This window comes from Lithobates pipiens, unplaced genomic scaffold (genome assembly GCF_037356315.1).
Source record: "Lithobates pipiens isolate NorthernLeopardFrog02 unplaced genomic scaffold, aLitPip1_a1.2 Scaffold_24, whole genome shotgun sequence".
NCBI classification, from domain to species: Eukaryota; Metazoa; Chordata; class Amphibia; order Anura; family Ranidae; genus Lithobates; species Lithobates pipiens.
Window position 1 is genome coordinate 4,476,658 of NW_027507786.1, and position 27,804 is coordinate 4,504,461.

A 27,804-nucleotide genomic window follows, 5' to 3' on the forward strand; every position below is an offset into this window, starting at 1 on the left:
CTGAAGGACTGCTGCAGTATAGGGCAGCGGTCAGCAGTAGTGCACGGCAACCCTATGTATTGTGGACCGATAGCGGTCCTTACAGAACAGCAGACTGTAACGCACTCAGGCCTATGTACCGTAGCACCCTATACCAAGTTACCAGTCCTTATAAGAACTTTTGTGGACCAAGCAGGTTGTGTGTTAGTGATTAGCAGACTGTACGTCAGTCCCTATACCAATGAAGGACTGCTGCAGTATAGGGCAGCGGTCAGCAGTAGTGCACGGCAACCCTATGTATTGTGGACCGATAGCGGTCCTTACAGAACAGCAGACTGTACCGCACCCAAGCCTATGTACCGTAGCACCCTAGACAGACCAAGTTACCAGTCCTGATAAAGAGCTTTGTGGAACAAGTGAGTTGTGAATGATTAGCAGACTGCAGCAGAAGGGCAGCAGTCAAGTATAATATTCTTTCTATATTTGGAAGAAAGAATATTATACGTGTACAAGCCTATTACCGTACCACTGATACCAGTCCTGAAAAGAACCTTTGTGGAACTAATAGTAACAGCAAGTCTTTAAAATTATCCTCACTGCCTGACACACTGCTTCCTGCCTGTCCCTATACAAATTGGCAAAAAAGAGTAGGCTGGAACGATTAGCTGGAACAGCTCTTTTGTGGACCTGATAGTAACAGCTAATGATGATGATGATGATGATGATGAAGAAAGACTAATCTGGCTGAGCTGTCCCTAAAATAGCAGCATACAGCGCTCTGTCCCTTTATCTAAACTGACAAAAGAAACTCAGGCTGCTGACCTAACACCTATACCAGTCCTGAAAAGAACTTTTGTGTACCAAATAGCTAGCGTTTTCTCTGTCCCTACTCCACACAGGATCCTTTCCCTACAGTGACAGAAGAAAGAATGTAAAATGGCCACCGGATCGGGTGTATTTATAGGTTAGGGGGAATGTCCAAGTGTCCATGAGCTGTCATGTCTCAATTGGTTGTCCTGTAACACATGATAAACGTGTCACGAAAGGTTAAAGTTCTTGTATACATTAAACACGTAAGTCCGCCGGGGCGAACGACGGAAAAAGGCGTTCGAACCCGCGGACGGCGAAAGTCGGAAATTCGCCGCGAAACGACCGCCGGGCGAACCGTTCGGCCATCACTACCCCTAAATAATAATATCCAGTCATATTTTGTGCATTTAGGAATACATCCAGCTCCTTTTTAAAACAATCTACTGAGCTGGCCAGAACTAGTTCTTGAGGGAGACAGTTCCACATATTCACAGCTCTTACTGGGAAGAAGCTTTTCCATATGTTCAGGTTAAATCTATGTTAAGGGGTATCTATGTCCCCCTAGACCTCTAATGACCAGAAAGTGAATAACACTTTACCAAGTTTTCTATATAACCCCCTTGTGTTATTATACATGGTGGTGATCAAATCCCCTCCTAATTGCATCTTCTCAAGAGAGAATTTGTTCAATTATCTCCGACCTACTCTGTCCACCTTTACAGCAAAATAAAACCCAGTAGTCCACGTCAATGAAAAACATAAAAGAACAATGTAATACCCGACATACAATTAATAAATAGTTGATAACATCATCTAATTGCCCTTACATATTTTTTTCCACTGCGGGTGATGAGGGAACCATGTTCGATTGTTCCTATCAGTAAGGGTTAGTTTACACATGCGGCAAGTACTGATGCGTGTCTGAAAAGCGATACACATTCTGATCAATATTCCATAGGTGGTGAGGAGTTGATATGTCACCTGCTCATCACCAGTTTTAACCCACCTAAACCCCCCCACCGCGGATCTTGAATGAGTTACGATCGACGGGTTGTAGTGCCCGCTGTATGTGACAGGGGTTTTAATTCCTGCCACAAACACAAAGGGGGGGATGTAATGGTAAAAGCTTGGCTCGACTGCATATTTTTACTGCCCCACAACCTCAGGTGTAAACAAGCCCTAGGAAATAGGAAGTGCAGGGAACATCTGTAGGGCTTCCTAACACCACTATTTTGTATCTTACAGGCCTTTGTCCTGTCCACCAGCAGGAGACAGAAAACTGGGCTTTGCAGTCTTTCCTTAGCCATTGTAAAGAGACAAAGGAGGGCGAAAACTCCTAATGCATTACAACCACCAAATTTTATTTCATAAAAAATGGCAAAAACATACATACATGAGAAGGTACAAGCATATCCAAACTCAACTCCAGCTCAGGCGATGCCCAAATGACTACAGATGAAGAGGCAGGGCCGTCTTTAATATTGATTGGACCCTGGGCAACATTTTTCTTGGGGCCCCCCCCCTATGCAATTTCCCTTTCCACCTGCTCTGAGACATACAATAAATAGCAGCTAGACTTAAAATCAGTTTACTGTATCAGATCTGGCAGCAATTGTGATTGGTTGCCAGCAGTTACAGCATTTCATTACTGCTTACTGACTGGTTGCTAGAGGTTACAGCACACATTACAGCTCACTGATTAGTTGCTAGAGGTTACAATACATCCTCTCCTCACTGCAGGGGAGCGTGATATACATACGAATGCTTCCTTTATGCATATATCAATGCCACCGGCTGCAGCTATTTACTTAGTATTGTCGCCGCTATTTACATATGAATGACGGTTATTTACATGTAAACACAGGTATGCAGGTGAGTCATCTGTACACAACAATAGGGCAGAGCTGGGCAGCATTAGTACCACACACTTCACACTGACATATTGGGACACAGCACAGGACTAAGACTTCAAGGGACCAGGGAATTTAAACCAGGATAGTTGGCAAGTATGAGGCAGCTTTTTTGGGCCCCACAGCAATGACCGGGCCCAGGGAAGCTGCCCCTTTTGCCCTGCCTTAAAGACGGCCCTGTGAAGAGGGGATGCTTTTTGGGGGAAAAGCCCCCTTCCTTTGCCACGTAGCAACACACAAACCCCTAAAAAGCCAGGGGGCCAACCTGACTACATATTCATTAAAGGAAATGTAGCGGGAAGACCATTTCCTGTGACACCTTTCTAAAAGGGGATTTACATTCACTTTGAAAGGATCTCCTCTAACTACCTGCTGAATCTCCAGGCCAGGAATTGAAGTCCTACACTAAATTTGTATGTAGCACTAACCCCTGAAGGAGCTGCTGGTTATTTTTGGGCTTAACGTTACCTTCCGTTCTCCTTGTAGCAAGTCTAGGGGGATGTCCTGTGGTAGATGGCCCAGTAACTTGAAACTGACAATAGATCCACTTGAATGGATTTTATTTGCAAAACTCAGACAATTGAACAGTCTTTCAACTTGGGATTAGAGGGTTGGAAATAATGTTCAGGTACTCTTAGTGTCAAAGTCAGAAAAACGTTGAAGAACTTGCTTACTTTGATGGATGATCACACAGGTTGGACAGTCCCTCTCTCACAAGGCCTAGCAGCCAACTTGGTGCTTACTCAGGGACAAAGTCTTTGTCACAGACGTTGTAGAAACGTACAAAATAATCTCTCTGCCACAGCTTGAGAACACTTGTGGGATACCTGGATCTCTCAGCCTACTTGGGGATATCCACAAAACCGGATTCTCTCAGTTACTTCAGCCCTTCCAGGCTCTTTCTAAGAAAACCAACCCATACGTGGTGTTCTTCTGAAGAGTCCTCCCCTGGAATGCTTGAAGTCCACTGGGTCTCTCCCAAACCAGAGACGGCACCCAACCACCTCAGAATCCTCCTTTAGTTTCCTTGCCTTGGGCTAGCCAGCCCCGAGACATTAAAGTCGGGTGGATCCACACCCCAGGCCATAGCCTTCCTGGGGGCTGGTCAGGATGACCAGGACCATGAAGTCAGCACATCATTCTGGACCAGAACCCCGAACCACGTGTCTATGCATTTTAAATACCCTCTCCCAGAAAGCACAGAGAGAGCGCCACTCCCACTGGGCGAGAGTAATTTAAGCACCTGGCCAGACCATAGTTCCATGCCTGCCAGAAGAGACAGTGCCCCCTGTGGCCAGACTGAACACCGCACAGTCCAGTCAGACTGATGCTGAGGCCCAATTTAGATAATTGTACCCAAACTAAACTGCAGTTTAGGCAACTTTAACTTTAGAAAAACGCACAGTGTGTGCTCTTCAGGAGCCGCCGCTACATGTAAAATGTAGAAGAGGAATCCCCACCACCCACCCTTTTATTTTTTTGTTTCTATTGTGGAATTGTGGAATTGTGGAAACACAACAGCAAATGAAAGGAAATCTCAGAAAATTGAAGGGAGATTCCTCCTAATTGAGGTATCCCCAGCTGGAAGATTTCCCCACACCTTCTGTTCTGTTGACCACTGTAAAATCGTGGTTTCTCCATCACTTTCTGTGAACGCAATGATATGTACACTATGGATTCACAATTATATAAAGATCTGAAATGATGAGACTTTGAGTCAAAACAATGGTAGCAGCTATGACGTGTTTGACCTGGGGCTCAAACGTGGGCCTTCACTTTTAATGGTCTTTCTGTGTGATGCTAATTGATGCTTTCCTCCTTTAGGTCCATCCATGACAGGTCCTTCCCAGCAGACATGGGTTCCGTGGATGAGGCAGATGACCAGCAGCACCTGCAGGCGGGGATGGAGCATTCCCAGGATGTGGTGGGCGATGGGCAGTACAGCTGGGCCGCGCTCTGGAATATATTGACCATTGGGGGCAGTATCTGCCTCCTTGTACTCTCACAGATACTGGTAAGTCAGCAATGCAATCCAACTCGCAAGTTTCTTACAGCATCTTCTCAACCTCGGTCCTCACGTACCCCCAACGGGCCATGTTTTCAGGTTTTCCTTTACTATGCACAGCTGCTTTAAATCAAAATCAATGACATGGTATTGATAAGACCCATCTTATCTAGGGGAAGTTCCTAAAGCATGGCCCGTTGGTGGTACTTGAGGACTGAGATTGAGAACCACTGACTTACAGTATAATATAAACAATACAGCCTGAGCTATATATATATATATATATATATATATATATATATGTATATATATTTGGTTTTTATAAAGTGAACGGGGTTAGAGCCTCGTCTGTGCTTCTAGCTAGGGAGTTTCAACCCATCTCCTTTGTTATAAAATTCCCCAAATTATTGTTCCATGACAGCCTTGTGTCAGAGGAGATAGGTTTTATGATGCTGGCTGTCATTTAGCCTAAAAGACTGAGGACATCTAGTGGCAGAAGAGAATCACTGCAACTGCAGCAAAATCTACTTTTTTATTTTTTCTGCTAGGGCTTGTTCACACGGGCATCCGAGAGGAGGTAAAAACAAGCAGTTAAGCCACCTAAAAAAGGGCATGCACATTTACTGTACATTTGCTGTGATGCTTACTTTAAGGAATGAAGCAGGAATGAAACCGCATATTGCATTTGGCTCACACTGGTATTTATGCCTGCTTCACACAGGCTTCAGCTTGTATAAGAGTAGTGATGGGCTCTGGCATGTTCAGATCGAACCCCTGCCAGGAAGCCGGCACTGCACACCACCAATCATAGGCAGAATGTGTGTGTGCAGCTGCCCATCTGGAAATGCCTCACTGCCTGTGATTGGCGGTGTGCAGTGACGGCTTTCTGGCGGGTTCGATCCGAAAAAAAGCCAGAGCCCATCACTATATAAGAGCAGTGTGACCAGCAAGCTTTGGCAAACCAGGGGCAAAGCTTTCGGCGAGCTTTGTTGAAGCTTTTAAAGTACCATTCAGCTCCAGTTTGTAAATGCTGACCACTAATGATAATGGAGCGCTGATTGCCACTTTAAACAAGTTGCTAGCAGGCTTCTCGAAGCTTGTTCAAAAGTCTGCTGAAGCCTGCTAGCAGTTTGTTTAAAGTGACAATCAGCACTTCCATTAGAATCTGTGTTCAGAAAATTACAAACTGGAGCTGAATTGTACTTTTAAGGCTCCATGCACACTGGAAATTAAAATAACATTATAAAAACGATAGTAGCTTTGCAGTGTAGTCTTTCAACTTTTTTATTAACGTTTTTGCAACAGCGTTAGCGTTATTTAAGCGTTTTTTCCACGTTTTATTTTTTTCAGTGGGTCAAAAACGTTAAACACTGGTGGAACCATGTTTTTGAGCGTTTATCAGCGTTTGGAGTTTTTTTGTGGTCAGAAAAACGTCTGCTGAACACGATTTTATGGCATTCAGAAAACAGCCTGATAAATATCCAAAAACGTCCATGTGTGCATGGACACATAGGATATCATAGAGGGGAGTTCATGGGCTGTTAAAAAAAAAAAAAAAACGCCCAAACTCCCAAAAACTGCAATTTTTTGAGCTTCAGTGTGCATGGAGCCTAAAGCTTAAACAAATCTTGCAAAAAGCTCGCCGTTCACACTGCTTTTATACAAGTTGAAACCCGTGTGAAACAGGCCAAATAAACTGGCGTTTGTGGTGAATTTGTTAACGCCCCTCTAACACCTCGTATAGCAGTCTGCAATTGATGATATGGACAGAGCACAGAGCTGTTCACATTATCAAAACATGAAGAGTTTGCGTTGCGTCGTGTTGCGCCACCACACTTCAAAAGTATACATACATGTAGAGTCTGGAAGGAGATGAACCATCTCAACGCCTTCCATTCAAGTTTATGTTAACGCACCATAAATGCACCGGCATGCTTTTGCGATATGTTAGCCCACGTACGCACGGTCGGAGATTTTGCCAACCAAATCCGTCGGATTTTGCCCATCGGATTTAGTCCGACGGATTGTGTCCGAAACTGTTGCATACACACGGTCGGGCCAAGTTGGCGAAAAATCCGATCTTTCAGAACGTGATGACGTAATTTCGTTACGATGGGACTACATTCAGGCTAGTAGCCAATAGCTTTGATGTAGGAATTTGATCTGAGCATGCGTGGCACTTGGTCCGATCAAAATGCTCTACACATGATCGGAGTATGTCCGTCCGGCCCAGTTGGTCGGGAAATATTTCCAACATGTTGGAAATTTGGATCGGACGGAGATTCGGACGGAATCAGTCCGATGCATACCACACACAGTCGGATTATCTGACGACGCGGTCCGATAAGACTCATTCCGACGGATTCTCCGACCGTGTGTACAAGGGCTAAGACCTTTTTTTTCACAACAGCCAAAAAAAAAAAAAAACAGGCGTGGGGTGCATTTTTAGCGCTCCGTTAATGCATCTCGAATGCGGATGGGACATTCAGGCCAATTCTGACATTTCTCTCCTACATGTAAAATTCATCATTTTTTTATTTTTTTTTGCTAGATAATTACATAGAACCCCCAAACATTATATATATATTTATATATATATATATATATTTTTTTAGCAAAGACCCTAAAGAATACAATGGCGGTCGTTGCAACTTTTTAAGAAAAAAATACTAAAGCGCAAATATGGATCCTAAGTGGAACGTGCCTAAATGAAAACAGCTGCAAACACTTAAAGCGGAGGTCCACCCTAAAGTGGACCTTCCGCTCATCGGAACCCTCCCCCCCTCCGGTGCCACAATCGGCACCTTTCAGGGGGGAGGGGGGTGCAGTTACCTGGATAATCCAGGTAACTGCACCCACTTCCGGGACAGCTCTCTGCGGAAAGGGGCGTAACTTACGCCCCTTTCCGCAAGTGCCCGCCCCTTCCCGCAAGTGCCCCGCTGCCTGCTGGGAAACACACAGCTCCCAGAGGCAGCGGGGAGCGTCCTTATTGCGCAGCGCAATTCGCGCATGCGCAGTAAGGAACCGGGAAATGAAGCCGAAAGGCTCCATTTCCTGATTCCCATACCCAAGATGGCGGCGGCAGGATCCGACAGACGACCTAGCGATCGGCTTCGGGTGCCGACATCGCGGGCGCGCTGGACAGGTAAGTGTCACTATTTTAAAAGTCAGCAGCTGCAGTATTTGTAGCTGCTGGCTTTAAAAAAAAAAAAAAAACGCGGAGTCCCGGTGGACTCCCGCTTTAAACGTGGTCAGTCACTGAGATCAATAAATATTAAACAATAGCGATGCGCTATAATCAATATTCCACCCAAAAACTAAAGCGCAATGTGCAAATTGTGCAACATGCTATGTGCGACAATGTAACAATAGGGGGAGAAATCACCACGAAACCCCCCACCACTTTAACATCCACAAGAGGTGGCAAATAAATAACACTACTTCAAGTCTCAAAAATAAGTGAAGAATGAAATATCCAGAATGAATAGCCAAAAATTTAAACTTTGCAACTTTTTATCTCGCACTGTGTTGGTGCAGCAATTTTTCGAACACCTTTTTTTGGATAAAAACTGTTTTGTGCTTTAAAAAAAAACAAAAAAACATTAAAGTTAGCCCAGTTTTTTTTTTTGCATAATGTGAAAGATGAAGTTACACCGAGCAAATGGATTTTTAACATGTTACGCTTCAAAATTGCACACGCTCGTGGAATGGCGCCAAACTTCGGTGCTTAACCACTACAATACAGGGCACTTTCACCCCCTTTCCTTCCCAGCCCAATTTTCAGCTTTCATCGCTCTCGCATTTTCAATGACAATTGCGCGGTCATGCTACGCTGTACCCAAATGAAATTTTTATCATTTTGTTGGCACAAATAGAGCTTTATTTTGGTGGTATTTATTCACGACTCCGTTTTTTATTTTTTGCGATTTAAGCGCAAAAAAAGGTGGAAATTTGGAAAAAAAACTATATTTTCTTTTTTCTATTTTAAAATAAATCCAATAAAATCAACTTTTGTCATAAATTTAAGCCAAAATGTATTCTGCTACATGTTTTTGGTAAAAAACAATTCCGTTAAGTGTATAATAATTGGTTTGTGTGATCACAGACATATGTACGCAAATGATCACGTACAGATGTGTGCAGATAATCTTTGGGACATGTGATTTTAGTGGGACATATGTTTTTCATTTGGGGACATGTCTTTTTATTATTTGGGGACATGTGTGTTTTGGGGACATGTGTTTACACTGTGTGGTGACACTAGACTAGTGATCAGTGAGTAAAAAGCTGTAAAAACAGCTCATACTCACTGATCACCAGCCGGCTGCAGCGATCTGCTCTCCTCTCCTCAGCGACGACTTCCGTGTGAGGAGAGGAGAGCCGATTGCCTAGCAAGACGGCTGTGATTGGACATCATGTGATCAGGAGGGCCAATCACAGAGCCCTCCTGCCGATCCGAGATGCACCGTGTCCGGGTGACACAAGCGCATCGGGATCGCGCCGCTGCGCGGGCACGCGCGCACGCGATCCCCCTCCTTCTGAAGGACATTCCTGAATGTCCAGTCAGAAGGAGGCGGCTCCCACCCGGCCGTATATGTACATTGGCCGGGTGGGAAGTAGTTAAAAATCCCCATAGGCGATGTTTTAAATTTCTTTACTGGTTGCATGTTTTGAGTTACAGAGGAGTTCTAGTGCTATTGCGGCGATACCTCACATGTGTGGTTTGAACACCGTTTTCATATGTGAGCAGGACTTACGTATGCGTTCACTTCTGCGTGCGAGCACACGGGGACAGGGGCGCTTCAAATTTTTTTTATTGTTAATTTTACTTTTCTTTTTTTAGTTTGACACTTTAAAAATATAAAATAAAATTGTGATCACTTTTATTCCTATTACAAGGAAAGCAAACATCCCTTGCAATAGGAATATGGCATGACAGGTCCTATTTACAGTGAGATCTGGGGTCAATTAGACCCCCACAAAAAATAAATAAATGATCTCAGCTTCCCAGCCGTTTGAATGCAGAGGTCGGGCGTGACGTCATAACATTGCGCCCGGCCTCTGAACGATCATGGAGAAAATCTGCGAAATCTCTATGGTCAACATATGGTCATATGACCATATTGACCATATATGGTCAATATGGGCCCAGGCGGATCCTGTCTCCGACTCACCGATGGAAGCGGTGAGTCGGTAGAAGCACTGAACGGCGGCGGGTGAGGGCGGGGCTTGTCCCCTCTCACCACCCGTAAGAATGATCAAGCGGCAGAACACCCGATACGATCACTCTAATGCCCTGTACACACGGTCGGAAATTCCGATGAAAAAAGTCAGATCGGATTATGTTGTCGGAAAATCCGATCGTGTGTGGGCTCTATCGGACTTTTTCTGTCCGATTTTCCGACGCACAAAGTCTGATCGCGTGTAGACAATTCCGACGGACAAAGTGCCACGCATTGCTCAGAATAAACTATGGGTCGAAAGCTATTGGCTACTGGCCCGTTTATAGCCCCGACGTACGTGTTTGACGTCACCTCGTTCCGAACGATCAGATTTTCCGACAACTTTGTGCGACCGTGTGTATACAACACAAGTTTCGGACAAAATCCATCTGAAAAAATCTGGTCGGAATGTCCTGACTGTGTGTACGTGGCATTATGGTGTAGGGAATCGCCGGTGTTGTGTCGAATACTGTCCCCCCGTCGGATAGTGTGCGCCCTGTACTGCGCTTGCACAGTGCGGAGGACAAGGAGACGCCGAAAGTGTCAGAAGATGAACGGCGCCTGCCAGGCCAGTCCAGGTTCAAGCCCCACCATCCAAGTGGGCACAGAGTCAGAATAAAAAATTGCAGAGCGAAGCGAGGCCGTGCCCGAAGCGCGGCGAGCGAAGCGAGCCCACAAGGGGCCCTGTTACTAAGTTCTACCGTATGTCCACTTGGATGGTGGGGCTTGCACCTGGACTCAGTGCGCAGGCGCCGTTCATCTTCAGAGACTTTCGGAATCTCCTTGTCCTCCGTACTGCGCAAGCCCTGCGCCTGAGCAGTACGGGGCGGACACTATCCGATGGGGGGACAGTTTTTGGCAGAACACCGGCACGAAAAGATGATATCTAAATGATGTCCTTGACTTTGACCGGGTATATCTGAATGATGCCTGTAGCTGCAGGGCATCATTCAGATAAGCCCAGTCAAAGTCAAGGACTTCATATGACATAGCTCGGGTGGGAAGTGGCTAAATGTGTATCAAACGCATCAAACAACGCGCATTAACGCTATAGGAGTGTCAGTATTTTGACGAAGTGTTAACAAAGTCAAAAGAAGGAGAAAAAGAAGTTAAAAACACTGCGATTCGCTGTAGCAAAACATCACGTCGCCCTTACACAACGCACTCCAACACGCACGCGTTATAAGAGCCATGGAACGCACCCGCCGGTCCCTTGAACCTGCATCACGCTGCGATCTCCTTCTACTATGAATGTGCGTCTGTAATGAAACAATGTAATTTAGTCCAGACTTCTGGGAAATTAGCCCAACAGCTGTGCTGCACGTGAACATAGCCGAGCGCAACGCATTACACCAAACAGCTCTGCTACAATGTAATTCACTTACGGTAATGTAAGACTACGCCGCCATTAGCAGCGGTGGAGAGATTCCGTGGCGAGATGGGGGGGTGGGGGGGGTTACAGAAAAGCCTTATCATTTTCCAGAAGATTCTAAATGAGATTTACAAATAGACCATCTGGCGCCTCTAAGGCAACCTATGATTCAAATAAGATCAGATCCTGACCGACGAGGGCTGATTAATGTCATTTGTGCCGAGTCGTCCACCTCTCGCCCTAGGTAATACATTTTTCCAGGTCAGCTTCAATTATCCTAAATGTATTATGTTATTCAGTTCTCCAATGTACATTAGGGGGAAAATAATCGACGGAAAGGCCAATGGTGTGCATTTATTTGGGCAGAATAAGAATCAGTTCCCCCGCTTGGCCAACTAGCGACCTACACTATATCACCAAAAGTATTGGGATGCCTGCCTTTGCACACACATGATCTTTAATGGCATCCCAGTCTTATGCCCCATACACACGGTCGGAAATTGCAACGGAAAAAGTCAGATCGGATTATGTTGTTGGAAAATCCGATCGTGTGTGGGCTCTATCGGACTTTCTCTGTCGGAATATCCGACGGAAAAAGTTTGAGAGCAGGATCTAAAATTTTCCGACAACAAAATCTGATCTGACTTTTTCCGATTGTGTGTAGAGAATTCTGACGCAAAAAGTGCCACACATGCTCAGAAAAAAGACAGTAGACAGTACTGGGAGAAGACACCTCCAGGAGAACACAGCTCCAGAAGAAGACGGCACCGGAAGAAGACAGTACCAAGAGAAGTCAGCACCGGCAGAAGTCAGCACCTAGAGAAGACAGCTCCGGAAGAAGTCAGAACCAAAAGAAGAAAGCACCGGGAGAAGACAGCTTCGTGAGAAGACAGCACCGGGAGAAGACAGCCCCTGAGAAGACAGCTCCTGGAGAAGTCCGCTCGGGCAGAAGTCCGCTCGGGCAGAAGTCCGCTCGGGCAGAAGTCCGCTCGGGCAGAATTGAGCACCGGAAGAATTGAGCACTGGGAGAAGACGGCTCTGGGAGAATTCAGCACCAGGAGAAGACAGCACCAGCAGAAGACAGCTCTGGGAGAAGACAGTTCTGGCAGAAGACAGTACCGGCAGAAGACAGTACCGGCAGAAGTCAGCTCCGGGAGAAGTCAGCACCGGGAGTAGTCTGCTCCGGGAGAAGTCAGCTCCGGGAGAAGTCAGCACCAGCAGAAGACAGTACCGACAGAAGTCAGCTCCGGGAGAAGTCAGCACCAGCAGAAGACAGTACCGACAGAAGTCAGCTCCGGGAGAAGCCAGCACCAGCAGAAGACAGTACCGACAGAAGTCAGTTCCGGGAGAAGTCAGCTCCGGGAGAAGTCAGCACCAGCAGAAGACAGTACCGACAGAAGTCAGCTCCGGGAGAAGCCAGCACCAGCAGAAGACAGTACCGACAGAAGTCAGCTCCGGGAGAAGCCAGCACCAGCAGAAGACAGTACCGACAGAAGTCAGCTCCGGGAGAAGCCAGCACCAGCAGAAGACAGTACCGACAGAAGTCAGCTCCGGGAGAAGTCAGCTCCGGGAGAAGTCAGCACCAGCAGAAGACAGTACCGACAGAAGTCAGCTCCGGCAGAAGTCAGCTCCGGCAGAAGTCAGCTCCAGGAGAAGTCAGCTCCGGGAGAAGTCAGCTCCGGGAGAAGTCAGCTCCGGGAGAAGACAGCACCGGGAGAAGACAGCACCGGGAGAAGACAGCTCCGGGAGAAGACAGCTCCGGGAGAAGACAGCTCTGGGAGAAGACAGCTCTAGGAGAAGACAGTACTGGGAGAAGACAGCACCGGGAGAAGACAGCACCGGGAGAAGACAGCTCTGGGAGAAGTCAGCTCTGGGAGAAGTCAGCACCGGCAGAAGACAGCTCTGGGAGAAGACAGCTCTGGGAGAAGACAGCTCTGGGAGAAGACAGCACCGGGAGAAGACAGCAACGGGAGAAGACAGCAACGGGAGAAGACAGCACTGGGAGAAGACAGCACTGGGAGAAGACATCTCTGGGAGAAGACAGCACTGGGAGAAGACAGCAACGGGAGAAGACAGCACTGGGAGAAGACAGCACCGGCAGAAGACAGCTCCGGGAGAAGACAGCTCTGGGAGAAGTCAGCTCCGGGAGAAGTCAGCTCTGGGAGAAGACAGCTCTGGGAGAAGACAGCAACGGGAGAAGACAGCTCTGGGAGAAGACAGCTCTGGGAGAAGTCAGCTCCGGGAGAAGTCAGCTCTGGGAGAAGACAGCTCTGGGAGAAGACAGCAACGGGAGAAGACAGCTCTGGGAGAAGACAGCACCGGGAGAAGACAGCTCTGGGAGAAGACAGCACCGGGAGAAGACATCTCCGGGAGAAGACAGCTCCGGGAGAAGACAGCTCGGGGCTTCTTTTTTAATAAAGGACTTGTCAAAAACCAGCTCTTGTTTTTTTTTAATATTTCACTGCTTTTTTGGGTGAATATACCCTTGTTAAAGGGGGCGTTAAGATTCCGATAAGCCCATCATAATGGGGGCAAGGTGCTTTGGGGGGGTGCCTGCCATGGTTCGGGGGGGGGGTCACTTTTCCCCTCCCTTTCCTGACCTGCCGGGATTTTTGGGGGGGACCCCATGCAATTTTTTTCACATTTTGTCTTTTTTCACAATTTTTTTTTTTTACATTCAGTTGTCAACGGGGAACCCCGCTGACAGCTGATGACTCATCAGTTGTTAAGGACGAAGCGGCTGGCTTGTCGGCCCCCTCCTTAGCAACTAGCTATATACAGTGTTTAAACAAAAAAATAAACAACGCAAAACACATCAAAAAATCACATCACAGACACAACACTTGCATTTCTGGTGTGATTTCATTGAGCTTCCATTCATATCGGCCGATTTGACATGCGATTTGGCAAGTCAAATCGCATGCCAAATCCAAGCCTATTGCCAGCAACGGCACTATCCATATAGTTCCTGAACTACCTTTGGCAACTTCGGGGCTATTTTAATAGACATCTGTGCATGAACCCGCACAGATGTCTCTCAAATCGCCCCTGAAGTCGGACTGAATTGCTGGTTTCAGCTGAACTCGCACAATTTCAAACCCGCATTCAGTGTGAACCTAGGCTGAAGTCTACTACACACAAAACAAGGGGAAAAAAAAGTCCCTGACCCTTTCTAAAAATGCACCAGGTGCAAAATGCATAGATGTGAACTCATAGGAAACCATGTTAAATGGACTGTAGTGCATTTCTGCAAACTGCAAAACGCACTAAAAACTGCATAGATGTGAACCTAGGGTGAATGAAAATGCTGCTGTCCAAGGCTGGCTACTTTTCCCCTCCATAGACAGACCTCCCAACTGCCCTTGATTTCGAGGGACTGTCCCTGATTTGGAGCAATGTCCCTCTGTCCCTCTTTCCTCCTCATTTGTCCCTCATTTTGGTCTGATCTATATAGATGTATATAAAATGCACTTTTTAACTTTCAAAAAGTGTTTCAAAGTGCTAAACCTTTCATCTGATTTCTAAATTGCTGCATTTGTACATTTTAAAAGCCAAAATAAATTTATAGTAGTGGTAAAATAAGCACTTGTGCATTTAATTAACCTTTTTTTTGGGGTTAATTCTCCTTTTAAGGGGGTGTGGTAGGGGGCGTGTCCTATGCTTACATACATTTGTTAGTAGGTGTCCCTCATTCCCATCTGAAAATGTTGGGAGGTATGCATAGATACAGTAGAGGAGAGAATGTAGCCACCCTAAGACAGGAGGTGTGTGACTGTCCGATCATCACATAAAAACAAAGGAAAAAAAGCTTGAAAAAAGAAAACGAATGCAGCCACCACATCCACTGATTGATAAGATACAATATACAATTTTTGGCGTTAGCAATGCTTTAATGCAATTTTTTTTTCTATCTGATTCATTTTCTTAGGATCTAACAACCTTGCAAAATGGATTCTGGAAAATCGAGATGTCTGGCTTTGTGTTGGTGATCATCTTCTTTGTTGCGGCGCTCATCGGTACCATGGTGAGCCAAACATGTATTCTAGAAGACATTCGGCACACGATACACCTTTGCCATGCCCCCAGTCATTATGCCATCACCATGGATAGAAAGAATCAGACCCTGAAAACTTGACCTGCCAACCAAAACTTCCCAAACACTTGCAGAAACCTATTCCTCGAAATGTGTGGTTTGTAGACATGTGCATTTCGTTTCGTTCCGATTCGAAATTCGGACGAATTTTCATTATTCGGACATTCGGATGCATCCGAATTACCGAATTACAATGCTAACGAATTCAACCGAATTCGGCCGAAATTCGACTCAATACCGGATTCGAAATGATTTCAACATGATTCGACATTATTTCAACCGCATTCGAAAATATTTTGTGACCCGAATTTAGGGCCATGTATCTCGGGGTCACTTGGTGCTATAAACCCTAAATTTGGTATGCAAACACAATAGTACTAGCACTGCAACATATCCAAATTTGGAGATACTAGCACCAAGTGACCCCGAGATACATGGCCCTAAAGTCGGGTCACAAAATATTTTCGAATGCGGTTGAAATAATGTCGAATCATGTTGAAATCATTTTGAATGCGGTTGAAATAATATCGAATCATGTTGAAATCATTTCAAATGCGGTTGAAATAATATCGAATCATGTTGAAATCATTTCAAATGCGGTTGAAATAATATCGATTTATGTTGAAATCATTTTGAATGCGGTTGAAATAATATCGAATCATGTTGAAATCATTTCGAATCCGGTAAAAATATTTTCGAATTTGGTTGAAATCATTTCGAATGTGGCCGATTTTTCAAATTCGGTAGAAAACTAAACGAAATCCAAAAACAAATTTAAGGAAGTTAACGGATATAACTAAACGAAATTAATGAATTATCAAATTAAAACGAAACGAAACTAAACAAATTTTTTCCTTTTGCACATGTCTAGTGGTTTGTTGGGTTATGAATCGAAACTCGAATGAAATTTGCGGGATTCGGAGATTCAGATTTACCTGAATCTCCAAATCACAATAGTCACAAATCACAAAAATCCAAATCAAAAATTTCAACTAATCCAAATGAAATAATGACGACAACAAAAAATGTATTCGTATTCATTCAGATGACACTGGGCCTCTTGTTAACGTTTGAAGCATCTGAAATAACGTAACGGCATAACAAAGGATCCGAATTGAATGGAACCATTCATTTTGGTTCTAATGAGCGTAGAGTGAATATTCTGTTATGTTTAGGCATAATGGGGCCACCAAAAGCTGTTGTAGGTCCATGTAGGCACTTGTGAATGCCTGCACTCTACACCTAAGATTTTTATTTTTATTTTGTCCATTTAGTTTTATTATGGGAAAAGCAAAAGGAAGAGTTAGCACACCCCAAAGTGGGCGGTGTACGGAAGATAGGCAGGAACTGAGCCAAGACCTATAGTAGTAAGATCTAACTACGGGTGTCCACTGTCTGCTGACTGTCTCTTTCCATGACTTCCTGGATTCCCTTCAGGCTTTGCAGCTTCTCCTCAATTTCTAAGGACTACATATCCCATGGTACCTTGCTGTACCTTAATTTCTGTACTGACTCCGCCTCCTGACACAATTGCTCTCAGCTCCTCTGTAGTTCAGAAGGCGGGTGTAACGACATATTCGGCGACCCATCGCAGTTTGCTACGGAAGTGACGTTCCTTTGCCGCCATCTTACTACACCCCGCACTCGTCCACAGTAAGGATACACTAAGCCCTTGTACACACGGTCGGACATTCTGACAACCAAATCCGTCGGATTTTGTCCGACGGATTTTGGCCGAAACTGTTGCATACACACGGTCGGACAAAGTGGTCGGAAAATCCGATCGTTCAGAACGTGATGACGTTATTTCGTTACGACGAGACTACATTCAGGCTAGTAGCCAATAGCTTTGATGTAGGAATTTGATCTGAGCATGCGTGGCACTTTGTCCGATCGGAATTCTCTACACATGATCGGAGTATGTCCGATCGGAGCATTTTGTCGTAAAATTTTACCAACAAGTTGGAAAACTTGGTCCGACGGATATTCCGACGGAAACAGTCCGATGTAGAGCACACACAGTCGGAATATCCGACAAAACGGTCGATCGGACACATTCTGTCGGAATCTCCGACCGTGTGTACAAGGGTTAAGAAGGGGGAAAGCGGACATGTTGTTACACCCACCAGAGTTTTGCATTTTACACGTATTAAGAACAGTAAAGTCAGTCTATATAGTGAAATACAGGACTTACAACTCTGTCTGACTGCTTAGATCTTGAATTTTAAAAGCAGCGGAAACCCCGCTCATCTCACAGGTTTGCTAATCTGACAGAAGTTCGCTGCTTTTAAAATTCAACATCTAAGCAGTCAGACAGAGTTCTAAGTCTTGTAATTCACTATATAAATTAATTTTACCGTTATAAATATATCCAAAATTAAAAACTCCGGTGGGTGTAACAACATGTCCGCTTTCCCCCTTCTTAGTGTATCCTTACTGTGGACGAGTGCAGGGTGTAGCAAGATGGCGGCGACGGAACGTCACTTCCGTAGCAAACTGCGATGGGTCGCCAAATATGTTGTCACACAGGCCCTGTGAAATGTGTAACACAGAAGTGCCTACTCACGGGTCATAATGACTCCGTATAAAGCCAAAAGGAGCTGCGCTAACCAATGACAGCACTCAACAATTCAATGTAGTGTGAACAGTGATGTAAAATATATAAATGAGAAAAGAATAATCAATAACAGCACTCAAAAGTTTCCATAAAGTGCAAAGAGTAGATAAGGTGCTCAAAAGTCATAAAATAAATAAATAAGTGGATAAAAAATAGTCAATAGTGATCAAATTAATTCAATTAAGTGTAAACAATGATGAATGAATATACCGTATTTATCGGCGTATAACACGCACTTTTTCCCCTTTAAAGTGGAGGGCCACCCTAAAAAAAATAAAAAAAGAGCATTAATATTCTTAAAAAATGTAAAAAAAAACATTTGAAAAAAAAATTTTTTTTTACCTTGCCAGAAATCCCGGTTGCTAGGCAGTCTTCCTAATCTGCCTTTTTCCTGCTCCGCAGTGATCTTCGGTCTTCTCTCCTCCTCCGCGCTGTCTTCTGGGTAATGGGGTGCGCTGTGTTCTGGGAACTGTGTGTTCCCTAACACAGCGCGTCCCATTCACAAAGCGCAAAACGACTCACGCATGCGCAATAGGAAACGGGCAGTGAAGCCGCAAGGCTCCACTGCATGGCAGCGCTGGGACCCGAGAGCCGAGGGACATGTCAGCCTCGGCGGCCGACATCGCAGGCGCCCTGGAAAGGTAAGTCTCCTTATTAAAAGTCAGCAGCTACTTTTGTTTTAGCTGCTGATTTAAAAAAAAAAAAATTACGGCTGAAACACTGCTTTAAAATCAGGGGGGAATCGTGGGTGTGTGTTATACGCCGATCCCCCGCCGATTGCTAGCTCCTCTGCCTTTTCTGCCATTCTCGGCAGCTTTCGGCTATTTTCGGCCGATCTCTGGCTATTTTCGACCAGTCCCAGCATCCTCTGGGACTGTGACATCATAATGGGCGGGGACATCATCCGGCGATGTCCCTATATAAGTCGCCCCACGCCGCGTGCATGTCATTGTGACCAGAGACAGCAACGAGGCAACAGCTCAAGAAGAGAAGAAGAGAAGAACAGAAGGCGGCGACAGAACACCGCTTGTAAAAGAGTTAGAAGAAGGCGCGGTGGCCCGGCAAGAAGAACCGAAGAGGGGGACAAGACCCCCGAAGTCAGAAGAAGAGGGCGGCGGCGAAGAAGAAAGCCGGGCTCCTCCGCTAGTGAAAGAGCTAGTAAAAGAGCAGAAGATAGCGGAGGAGTCCGGCGAGAAGACCCCCCCAAGACGGAAGACCCCCGGAGCAGTGCAATAAATTATTTTCAAATCTTGTGTGTTGTGTTTTTTTTTTTTAAATTTTTCACAGGTGAATGGGTAGGGGTACATTGTACCCCATACTCATTCACATAGGGTGGGGGGCCAGGGATCCGGGGGCCCCTTATTAAAGGGGGCTCCCGGATTCCGATAAGCCCCCTGCCCGCAGACCCTGACAACCAACGGTCAGGGTTGTCGGGAAGAGGCCCTTGCCCTCATCAACGTGCGCGGCCTCATCAACATGCGCGGCCCCCCTTCCCCAAAGCACCCCCTCATGTTGAGGGCACGCGGCCTGGTACGGCTCAGGAGGGGGGAGGGCGCTCGCTCGTCCCCACCCCCTTTCCTGGCCGGCCGGGTAGCGTGCTCGGATAAGGGTCTGATATGGACCTGGGGGGGAACCCCCACGCTGTTTTTTCGGCGTAGGGATTCCCCTTTAAGTCCATACCAGGTGACGGGGCCAGCGACGCCTCCTTGGCTGGTACTGGCTACCTGGAGCCACGCTCAAAATGAGCGGACTTTTCTCCCCGGACTTTTGTTCATTTCAAAAGTACGGCGGACTAGCACACACACGGCCGTACTGTCCGCCGGACTAGCACACACACAGCTGTATTGTCTGCCGAAATGCGAGTCCGGCGGACAGATTGGTGTGCAAAACTACTTTCTTAGTCCGCCGGACTTTTGGGTAAAAAAAGCCCACACACGGGCGGACTTTTCGACCGGATTGTCTGATCGTGTGTACGCGGCTTCACAGAAATAATGAATGAAATCGGCATAAAAACAATGCGAGCCGGCCGGCCTCGCTCACAGCCCGTAGCTTCCGGAACTAGGCGTGTCAAAACGTCAGAGGAGTGAATGTGTGGGGATCTTCACAAAGGAAGTTTACAAACTTCAAGATCACTCAGAGTAATAGGAGTAGGCTAGAAATAATTGAAACCCAGTGTGGAAATGAGTACAGTCCATCCCCGGGTTACAAACAAGATCGGGTCTGTAGGTTTGTTCTTAAAGCGGTTGTAAAGGTTCGTGTTTTTTTTTTTCACCTTAATGCATCCTATGTTCTCAGGTTGCCAGTAAAAAAATGTGCTCCGCCAGTAAATTTTCCATGTTTTGTCAGTGAAAAATGCTGCAGGAGGTTGGCAACCCTTCCTTAGATTTGTTCTTTTTTTTATCAGTCCAGACCAGGCTGGGACTTTTAGTTCCTCATCATCGAGATAAACCAAGGTTGCTTGTAGGATAGAGGTACACAGCTGCTGGAAAACAATTCAAGGACACCTTATTATCACAGCACATTTTTCTTCTCTCTCTCTCTCTCTCTCACAACAAAGGGACTTGACATTACAATATCATAATACCGAGAACTGACTGTTTCCACACCGTTCCACCGCAGTCGCTTTTACCAAGTGAAAAACACGTCAGACCTTACAAGGCTAAAACACAGGCAGACAATAGGAATGTGAAGACACGGGAAAAAACTGGTTGTTCTAGGCCAAATATTCTTCCTGCCGCATCCACAAGCGCATCAACAATCCCCGCTTTGCCTGCAATCAAAAAGGGGGCGATAAAAGGGGGTTCCTTTACGGTTTTGACTTTTTTTTTTTGGTTGCAGGTATGGTACCTGAAGTCCCACAGTGAACCAGTCCTTTCAGACGATCGCCGTCAATCCGTGAGCCGGCAGCCCTCCTTCACTTACTCCGAATGGACAGATGACAAAGTCGAAGACTTCATGGATTTTGACCCTATTCCAGACACCCCCGTTTTCGATTGTCTGATGGATATTAGGGGTGATATGGACCTGGGCACGCTCAGCGTCAAACCCGTGGGCCTCCAGGAAAGGTGATATCTTTATTTTGAATGTTTGGATATGAGGTATATTATTTATTTATTTTTTTAGCAAGAGACAATCAACCTTAAGGGCCGGTTCACACTGCAGGCGAGGCGAGGCGACTCCGACTTGCCTCGCCGCGACCTGCCGCGACCTCAGCGGCAACTTGCAGATGACTTCTGTATAGAAGTCAATGCAAGTCGCCCCGAGGTCGCCCAAAAGTAGTACAGGAACCTTTTTTCTGAGTCGGAGCGACTCGAGTCACTCCTCTCAGAACGGTTCCATTGTACAGAACGGGGGCGACTTGCGAGAGCGAGGCGAGGCGAGTCGTGTCGCCTCGCATTGCCCGCTGTGTGAACCGGCTCTAAAAGTGATAGTTCAGAGTTTGCAGAGGAATATTTGAAAATAAAGTCAATCCTGCAATTACAACGTTCCAGTTAGGTGAGGGTTAGAATCCCTGGTGGGGAAACCTAACCCTGATGCCCCGTACGCACGATCGGAAATTCCGCCAGCAAAAGTCAGATGAGAGCTTTTGGTCGGAAAATTCAACTGTGTGTATGCTACATCGGACTTTTTCTGGTGAAATTTTGGCCGGCAAAAGACTGAGAGCAGGTTCTCAATTTTTCGGTCTGAAAAAGTTCCGAACGGAAATTCCAATCGTCTGTACAAATTCCGACACGCAAAAGTCCTACGTATGCTCGAAAACAGTTTGACGCATGCTTGGAAGCATTGAACTTCATTTTCTTGGCTGGTCGTAGTGTTGTACGTCACCGGGTTCTTGGCGGTATGAAAGGTCAGTGACCGTGTGTATGCAAGCCAAGCTTGAGCTGAATTTGAACGAATGGCAAGGAGTTTGCTTGTTTCTCTGGGTGCCACATCCAAGAATACAAAATGAAAAAATTGAAGAATTCCCCTTGGTGGACTTTAAAGGCAACCGGAGAAACTGAGTAAGGGTCTGTCACAATAATATAACAACAATACATTTTATTAAAGATCAAACATGATTAAAAAATATACAAATATGAAACATTGATGAACTGAACGCAGTCAGCTGGTGATGCCTTAACAAATTTTTCATATTAAAACCTCCTCACACCCAACGTGTTTCAGGGTAAAGTGCAGTCCTTCTTCAGGGGTGCAAAAAGAGGGAAGGAACTCGTATAGGTAGGCTGGTTTTCAGTGTTTCATTGGTTAACCCAACGTGTTTTGGGGTAAAGTGCAGTCCTTCTTCAGGGGTGCAAAAAGAGGGAAGGAACTCATATAGGTAGGCTGGTTTTCAGTGTTTCATTGGTTAACCCAACGTGTTTCGGGGTAAAGTGCAGTCCTTCTTCAGGGGTGCAAAAAGAGGGAAGGAACTCATAAAGGTAGGCTGGTTTTCAGTGTTTCATTGGTTAACCCACCGTGTTTCGGGGTAAAGTGCAGTCCTTCTTTAGGGGTGCAAAAAGAGGGAAGGAACTCATATAGGTAGGCTGGTTTTCAGTGTTTCATTGGTTAACATTAAAAATATTTTGTAGGCAAAAAGTAGCACATGAAGAGTATATCAGTGGGGCCACTATTGCAGTCAATACAAGATGTTGGGAGAGTCTAAGAGATGGACTCAATAATGCTGTCTCTGTGGGGGAAGGTCATCTCCCCACATTCCAAGGCCAGAGGCCGGCCAGATGGATACGCTAGGACCAAATAGGAGAACCCCTGTTAGTATTTGAGGTACGTCAGCCCGAGCTGGTAGCCAAGTGTAAGATAAGGCCACCCGTAGCAACTTAAATCACAGGGAGTAAAGAGGAGACAGCCGCACATCCCACCACCCAACCATGCAATTCCATCGGAAAAAACATCCACGTTTTTTCTGACGGAAAATCCACTCGTGAGTACGGGGCATTGAGCTGCATTCACACCTGATTTCAAATCGCTGCAAAACTGCTTCCATTGATTCTTAATGGCACCTCAATCGCTCCGCATTTTTACAGCGATTTTCACTATGTTAAAACGCGACATATCACAACGCGCAAAGCTGTCACCCAAAAGAAGCTTGTGTTCCTTTTTGAGCAACAAGCATAGTGCGTTGTGATTGCAGCACGATTTACCACGCAACAATCATGGCAAAATCGCGATTGGGGTGCCATTAAGGAGTAAAACGTGCCCCACGTTTTGCAGCGATTTTAAATCGCTGGTGAAATCACGGCAATTCTGCCCACAATCAGGTGTGAATGCAGCCTTAATATTTGACTCAGTAACTATTGACTCCAGGTCAGAAAGTGTTAGTCAGTCACAAAATCTAGGTATTGCAGGCAGGGACGTCTTAATAGCATCATGATCACTGGGCAAAGGATTGCACTGGGGCCCATATCAGCCTGCCCCAATTTACGCAAATACTTTAGAGAATTAAAATATAAATAGTTGACAGAATTAAACATATAGTTATTACCAAGAGAAAAACTCACCCAAGCTCTACCGCTATATAGTATAGTTGGTGTGTAGAGTAGTCGGTGCTCTGGCTAATTAAGCTCACAAAAAATCCATAGAGAGTACAGGCCGGCAACTCGACAGCTTCTCCATAGAAATATTTATTTAAGCATTACAGCAATTATATCATACAAAAATACTGACGCGTTTCGGCCTTGGGCCTTCATCAAAAGTATGATGAAGGCCTTGCTTTTGATGAAGGCCTAAGGCCAAAACGCGTCAGTTTTTGGATGATGTTATTGCTGCAATGCTTAAATAAATATTTTCTATGGAGAGGCTGCCGAGTTGCCGGCCTGAACTTTCTATAGATATAGTTAGTATTGCTTTCAATAAAATCTATTTTAAACAATAAGAAAATATGCCATAAATCAAAGAATAATCAACACAAAGGGCACACTGGGGGGGGGGGGGAGTCAGGAGGGCACAATGTTGAGACCAGGGGAGAACAATACAGGTTCTGGGATGTGGCCATCCTGGGACAACTTAGTAAAAAGTGTGACTGTCCCAGAAAATCCGGGACAGTTGCACAGTATGAGATAATGCAAGGCTATCATGGGGGCCCCATGCAACTGGGACCCCTAGGCACTGCCCATGAATTAAGACAGCCCTGATTGCAGATCCTTTAACCATGTGCTAACCAACGTGCATATATAAACACCCCACCAGCAAGTGGCTATTAGAAGATCATGGCTGCAACTACAGTGGTTCCTGAGCTCTCCCATCCTTCTGGGGAGCCCTGGACTGCAGTGAGTACTCTTTATGGACACATCAAGGGTCTCTATAAAGGGGCTTATTTGTCTCCCCTACCCTCAAAATCTGCAAAACAAGGACAGGTTGTACATGATTAGCTGTTTCCCTGGCTGTAACAGAGTGGTTCTCTAGCTCTCCCATCCTTCTGGCGAGCCCAGGACTGCAGTGAGTGGCCTGTGATGGCTTCCCATAGAGGAGATGTAGGAACATCCATTCCTCTATGATGTATGAACCCAGAAGTGACGAGGATTTCGTTATTTCCGGTTTCAGAGCTGTCATTCCCTGGCTGTTACACCTAGCGAAGCAGCTAACCAAGCACAATCTGTGCTTGGTTCGCTGCTTTTGAGGTCGGGTGAGACATTAGGGGTCTAATAGACCCTTGATGCCTCCATAAGGGGTACCTGTAACCTGGCTAAAGATATCATAAGGAGGCAAAGGAAGTGATGAGGATTTCATCATTTCCAGTTTTCAGAGCTGTCAATCTGTCAGAAACCATGAAATCAAGCCGAGACAGAAGTACAGTTAGTTAAAAGAACAAAAAAGAACAAACGTAGTCAAAATATAGGCAAAGTTCAGTAACTGGAACGGATAGTCAGCCAAGCCAGAAGTCAGGGATCAATGTAGTGGAACAGCAAGCAGGATCTGGAGCCAGAAGAGATGTCAGCAAAGCAAGTCTTGAACAGGATCGCAGGAGAACATTTCTGTGATGTTGGTGAAGGCAAAGGCAGAGCTCCACTGGATTAGATGGCTTAAGTAGGCAGGACTGACGAGCAGGATATCATCAACAGCTGAGTAACTGTGGAGAGAGATGGGAGCTGGCAATTAGCCGACAGCTGAGCGGCCAGCTCAGAGAGGAAAGGGCTAAGCCCAGCCCAGACACAAACAATCTGTGATTGGTTCGCTGCTTTTGAGGTCAGGTGAGATATAAGGGGTCAAATAATTTACAAAAAATGTTAACATAAATGCAAACGCGTGCATTTGAAGTATCGCCACACGTGTCTGAGTGAGAGCAATAATTCTCAGGCCATAATTTGCAATTTACTCTAAATTGATAACCATTAAAGGCTTTTAAGTGTCGCCTATAGACAACCATTTCACGGGCCTGCGAAATTTTAAATCTTTACGCGTTTGGTATCTATTTACTCGATGCAACATCATCTTTTATATTTAACCATAAAAATTGGGTATTATTTTGTATTGCACTAAAATTTATTTTAGTGTGTTTTTTTTCCTAACAATTTGCATTTGATAAATGGCTGCGCAAACATCATGTGATATACAAAAATTGCAACAGGCACCATTTTATTCTCCAGAGCCTCTGCTTTGAGAAATTGTATAATGTTTGGGGTTCCAAGTAATTTTCTAGCAAAAAATGCTGATTTTAACACGTGTGTGTGTGTGTGTGTGAAACATTTAAAAAATTGCCTAGGGCACCAGGTGGACACCAAGAGGTTAAACAAGGTTTGGATCTGAATGGATCGATGCAAACTTGGTGGTAGCTTCTTATCTCTTCTGAAAACTGTGAAATGACTGAAATGTTAGTATAAAAGTCAACACAATCCTAGAAATTACATTTTAGATTAGAGAGTAGCTGAGACGCTTTTAGCCTAAAATTGTTGATAACACATAATAGCAGTCCATGTAGCAAATTTGTATGTTTGTTTTAATAACTTGTGTAATAAATGTAATGTTCAAAGTACTTATAATAATGTACAATGCCTTGAAAAAGTATTCATACCCCTTGAAATGTTCCACATTTTGTCACGTTACAAACAAAAACGTAAATATATTTCATTGGGATTTTATGTGATAGACCAACACAAAGTGGCACATAATTGTGAAGTGGAAGGAAAATGATAAATGTTTTTCAAACTTTTTTACAAATAAATATGTGAAAAGTGCGGCGTACGTTTGTATTCAGCCCCCTTTACTTCGATACCCCTAACTAAAATCTAGTGGAACCAATTGCCTTCAGAAGTCACCTAATTAGTAAATAGGGTCCACATGTGTCATTTAATCTCAGTATAAATAAAGCTGTTCTGTGAAGCCCTCAGAGTTTTTTTTTTTAGAGAACCTTAGTGAACAAACAGCATCATAAAGGCCAAGGAACACACCAGACAGGTCAGGGATAAAGTTGTGGAGAAGTATAAAGCAGGGTTAGGTTATAAAAAAAAATATACCAAGCTTTGAACATCTCGCAGAGCTCTGTTCAGTCCATCATCCAGAAATGGAAAGAGTATGGCACAACTGCAAACCTACCATGACATGGCCGTCCACCTAAACTGACCGGGCCGGGCAAGGAGAGCATTCATCAGAGAAGCAGCCTAGAGGTCCATGGTAACTCTGGAGGAGCTGCAGAGATCCACAGCTCAGGTGGGAGAATCTGTCCACAGGACAACTATTAGTCGTGCTCTCCACAAATCTGCCCTTTATGGAGGAGTGGCAAGAAGAAAGACATTGTTGAAAGTCATAAGAAGTCCTGTTTGCAGTTTGCGAGAAGCCATGTAGGGGACACAGCAAACATGTGGAAGAAGGTGCTCTGCTCAGATGAGATCAAAATTGAACTTCTTGGCCTAAAAGCGAAACGCTGTGTGTGGCGGAAAACTAACACTGCCCATCACCCTGAACACACCATCCCCACCGTGAAACATGGTGGTGGCAGCATGATCTTGTGGGGATACTTTGCTTCAGCGGGGACAGGGAAGCTGGTCAGAGTTGATGGGAAGATGGATGGAGCCAAATCTGGAATTTATGGAAGAGTGATAAGAAGAAAGCCGTTGTTGAAAGAAAGCCATAAGAAGTCCTGTTTGCAGTTAGTGAGAAGCCATGTGGGGGATGCAGAAAACATGTAGAAGAATGGGCAAAAATTTCCCTCTCTTGATACGCAAAGCTGGTAGAGACATCCCCAAAAAGACTGTAATTGCAGTGAAAGCTGGTTCTACATAGTATTGACTCCGGGGGGCCCATTACAAATGTACCCCCCACACTTTTCACATATTTATTTGTAAATAATTTAGAAAACAATTTATCATTTTCCTTCCACTTCACAATTATGTGCCACTTTGTGTTGGTCTATCACATAAAATCCCAATAAAATACATTTACGTTTTTTTTGGTTGTAACATGACAAAATGTGGGAAATTTTGAATTGTGAACATCTTTTCAAGACACTGAATAATAAGTGGTTTAGGTTATTGGGTCTGTAATTCTATGTGAGCTCTATGTGTATTCGGCAGGCGCGGCTCCAACGTGTCCCTGACCTTAGACATGTGCACACCCGGATGCACAGAGCCCTATGGACATATCATGTCACCCAGGGAGCAGTCTACCCGGGAATATCTCCAAACCGCCGGGACCATCCTCACCCCTGACGAGCTACACGAGAAAGCCCTGGACTCTTTTAACCTTCATAAGGAGTTCTTCGTAAGTCTATTAATAAAATATCAACAGCAATGCTTGTAGTGCTAATGGTATTTATAGCTACAGGTAAGTTCATAATAAAGCTTACCTGTCAAATAAATAGCTCCTA

The 27,804-nt window shown here is 45.2% G+C and overlaps 1 protein-coding gene across 1 annotated transcript in view; it reads left to right on the forward strand.

Annotated features, from left to right (window-relative positions):
- PTPN5 (protein tyrosine phosphatase non-receptor type 5) overlaps nt 1–27,804 on the forward strand; it is a 165,146-nt gene that overhangs the window by 86,006 nt on the left and 51,336 nt on the right. The window contains exons 3-6 of the mRNA XM_077453529.1: nt 4,524–4,713; nt 15,227–15,322; nt 20,847–21,073; nt 27,512–27,698. Of these exons, the coding sequence (XP_077309655.1) occupies nt 4,555–4,713; nt 15,227–15,322; nt 20,847–21,073; nt 27,512–27,698 (669 nt within the window). The 5' untranslated portion in view covers nt 4,524–4,554. The remainder of the gene's footprint in view (nt 1–4,523; nt 4,714–15,226; nt 15,323–20,846; nt 21,074–27,511; nt 27,699–27,804) is intronic.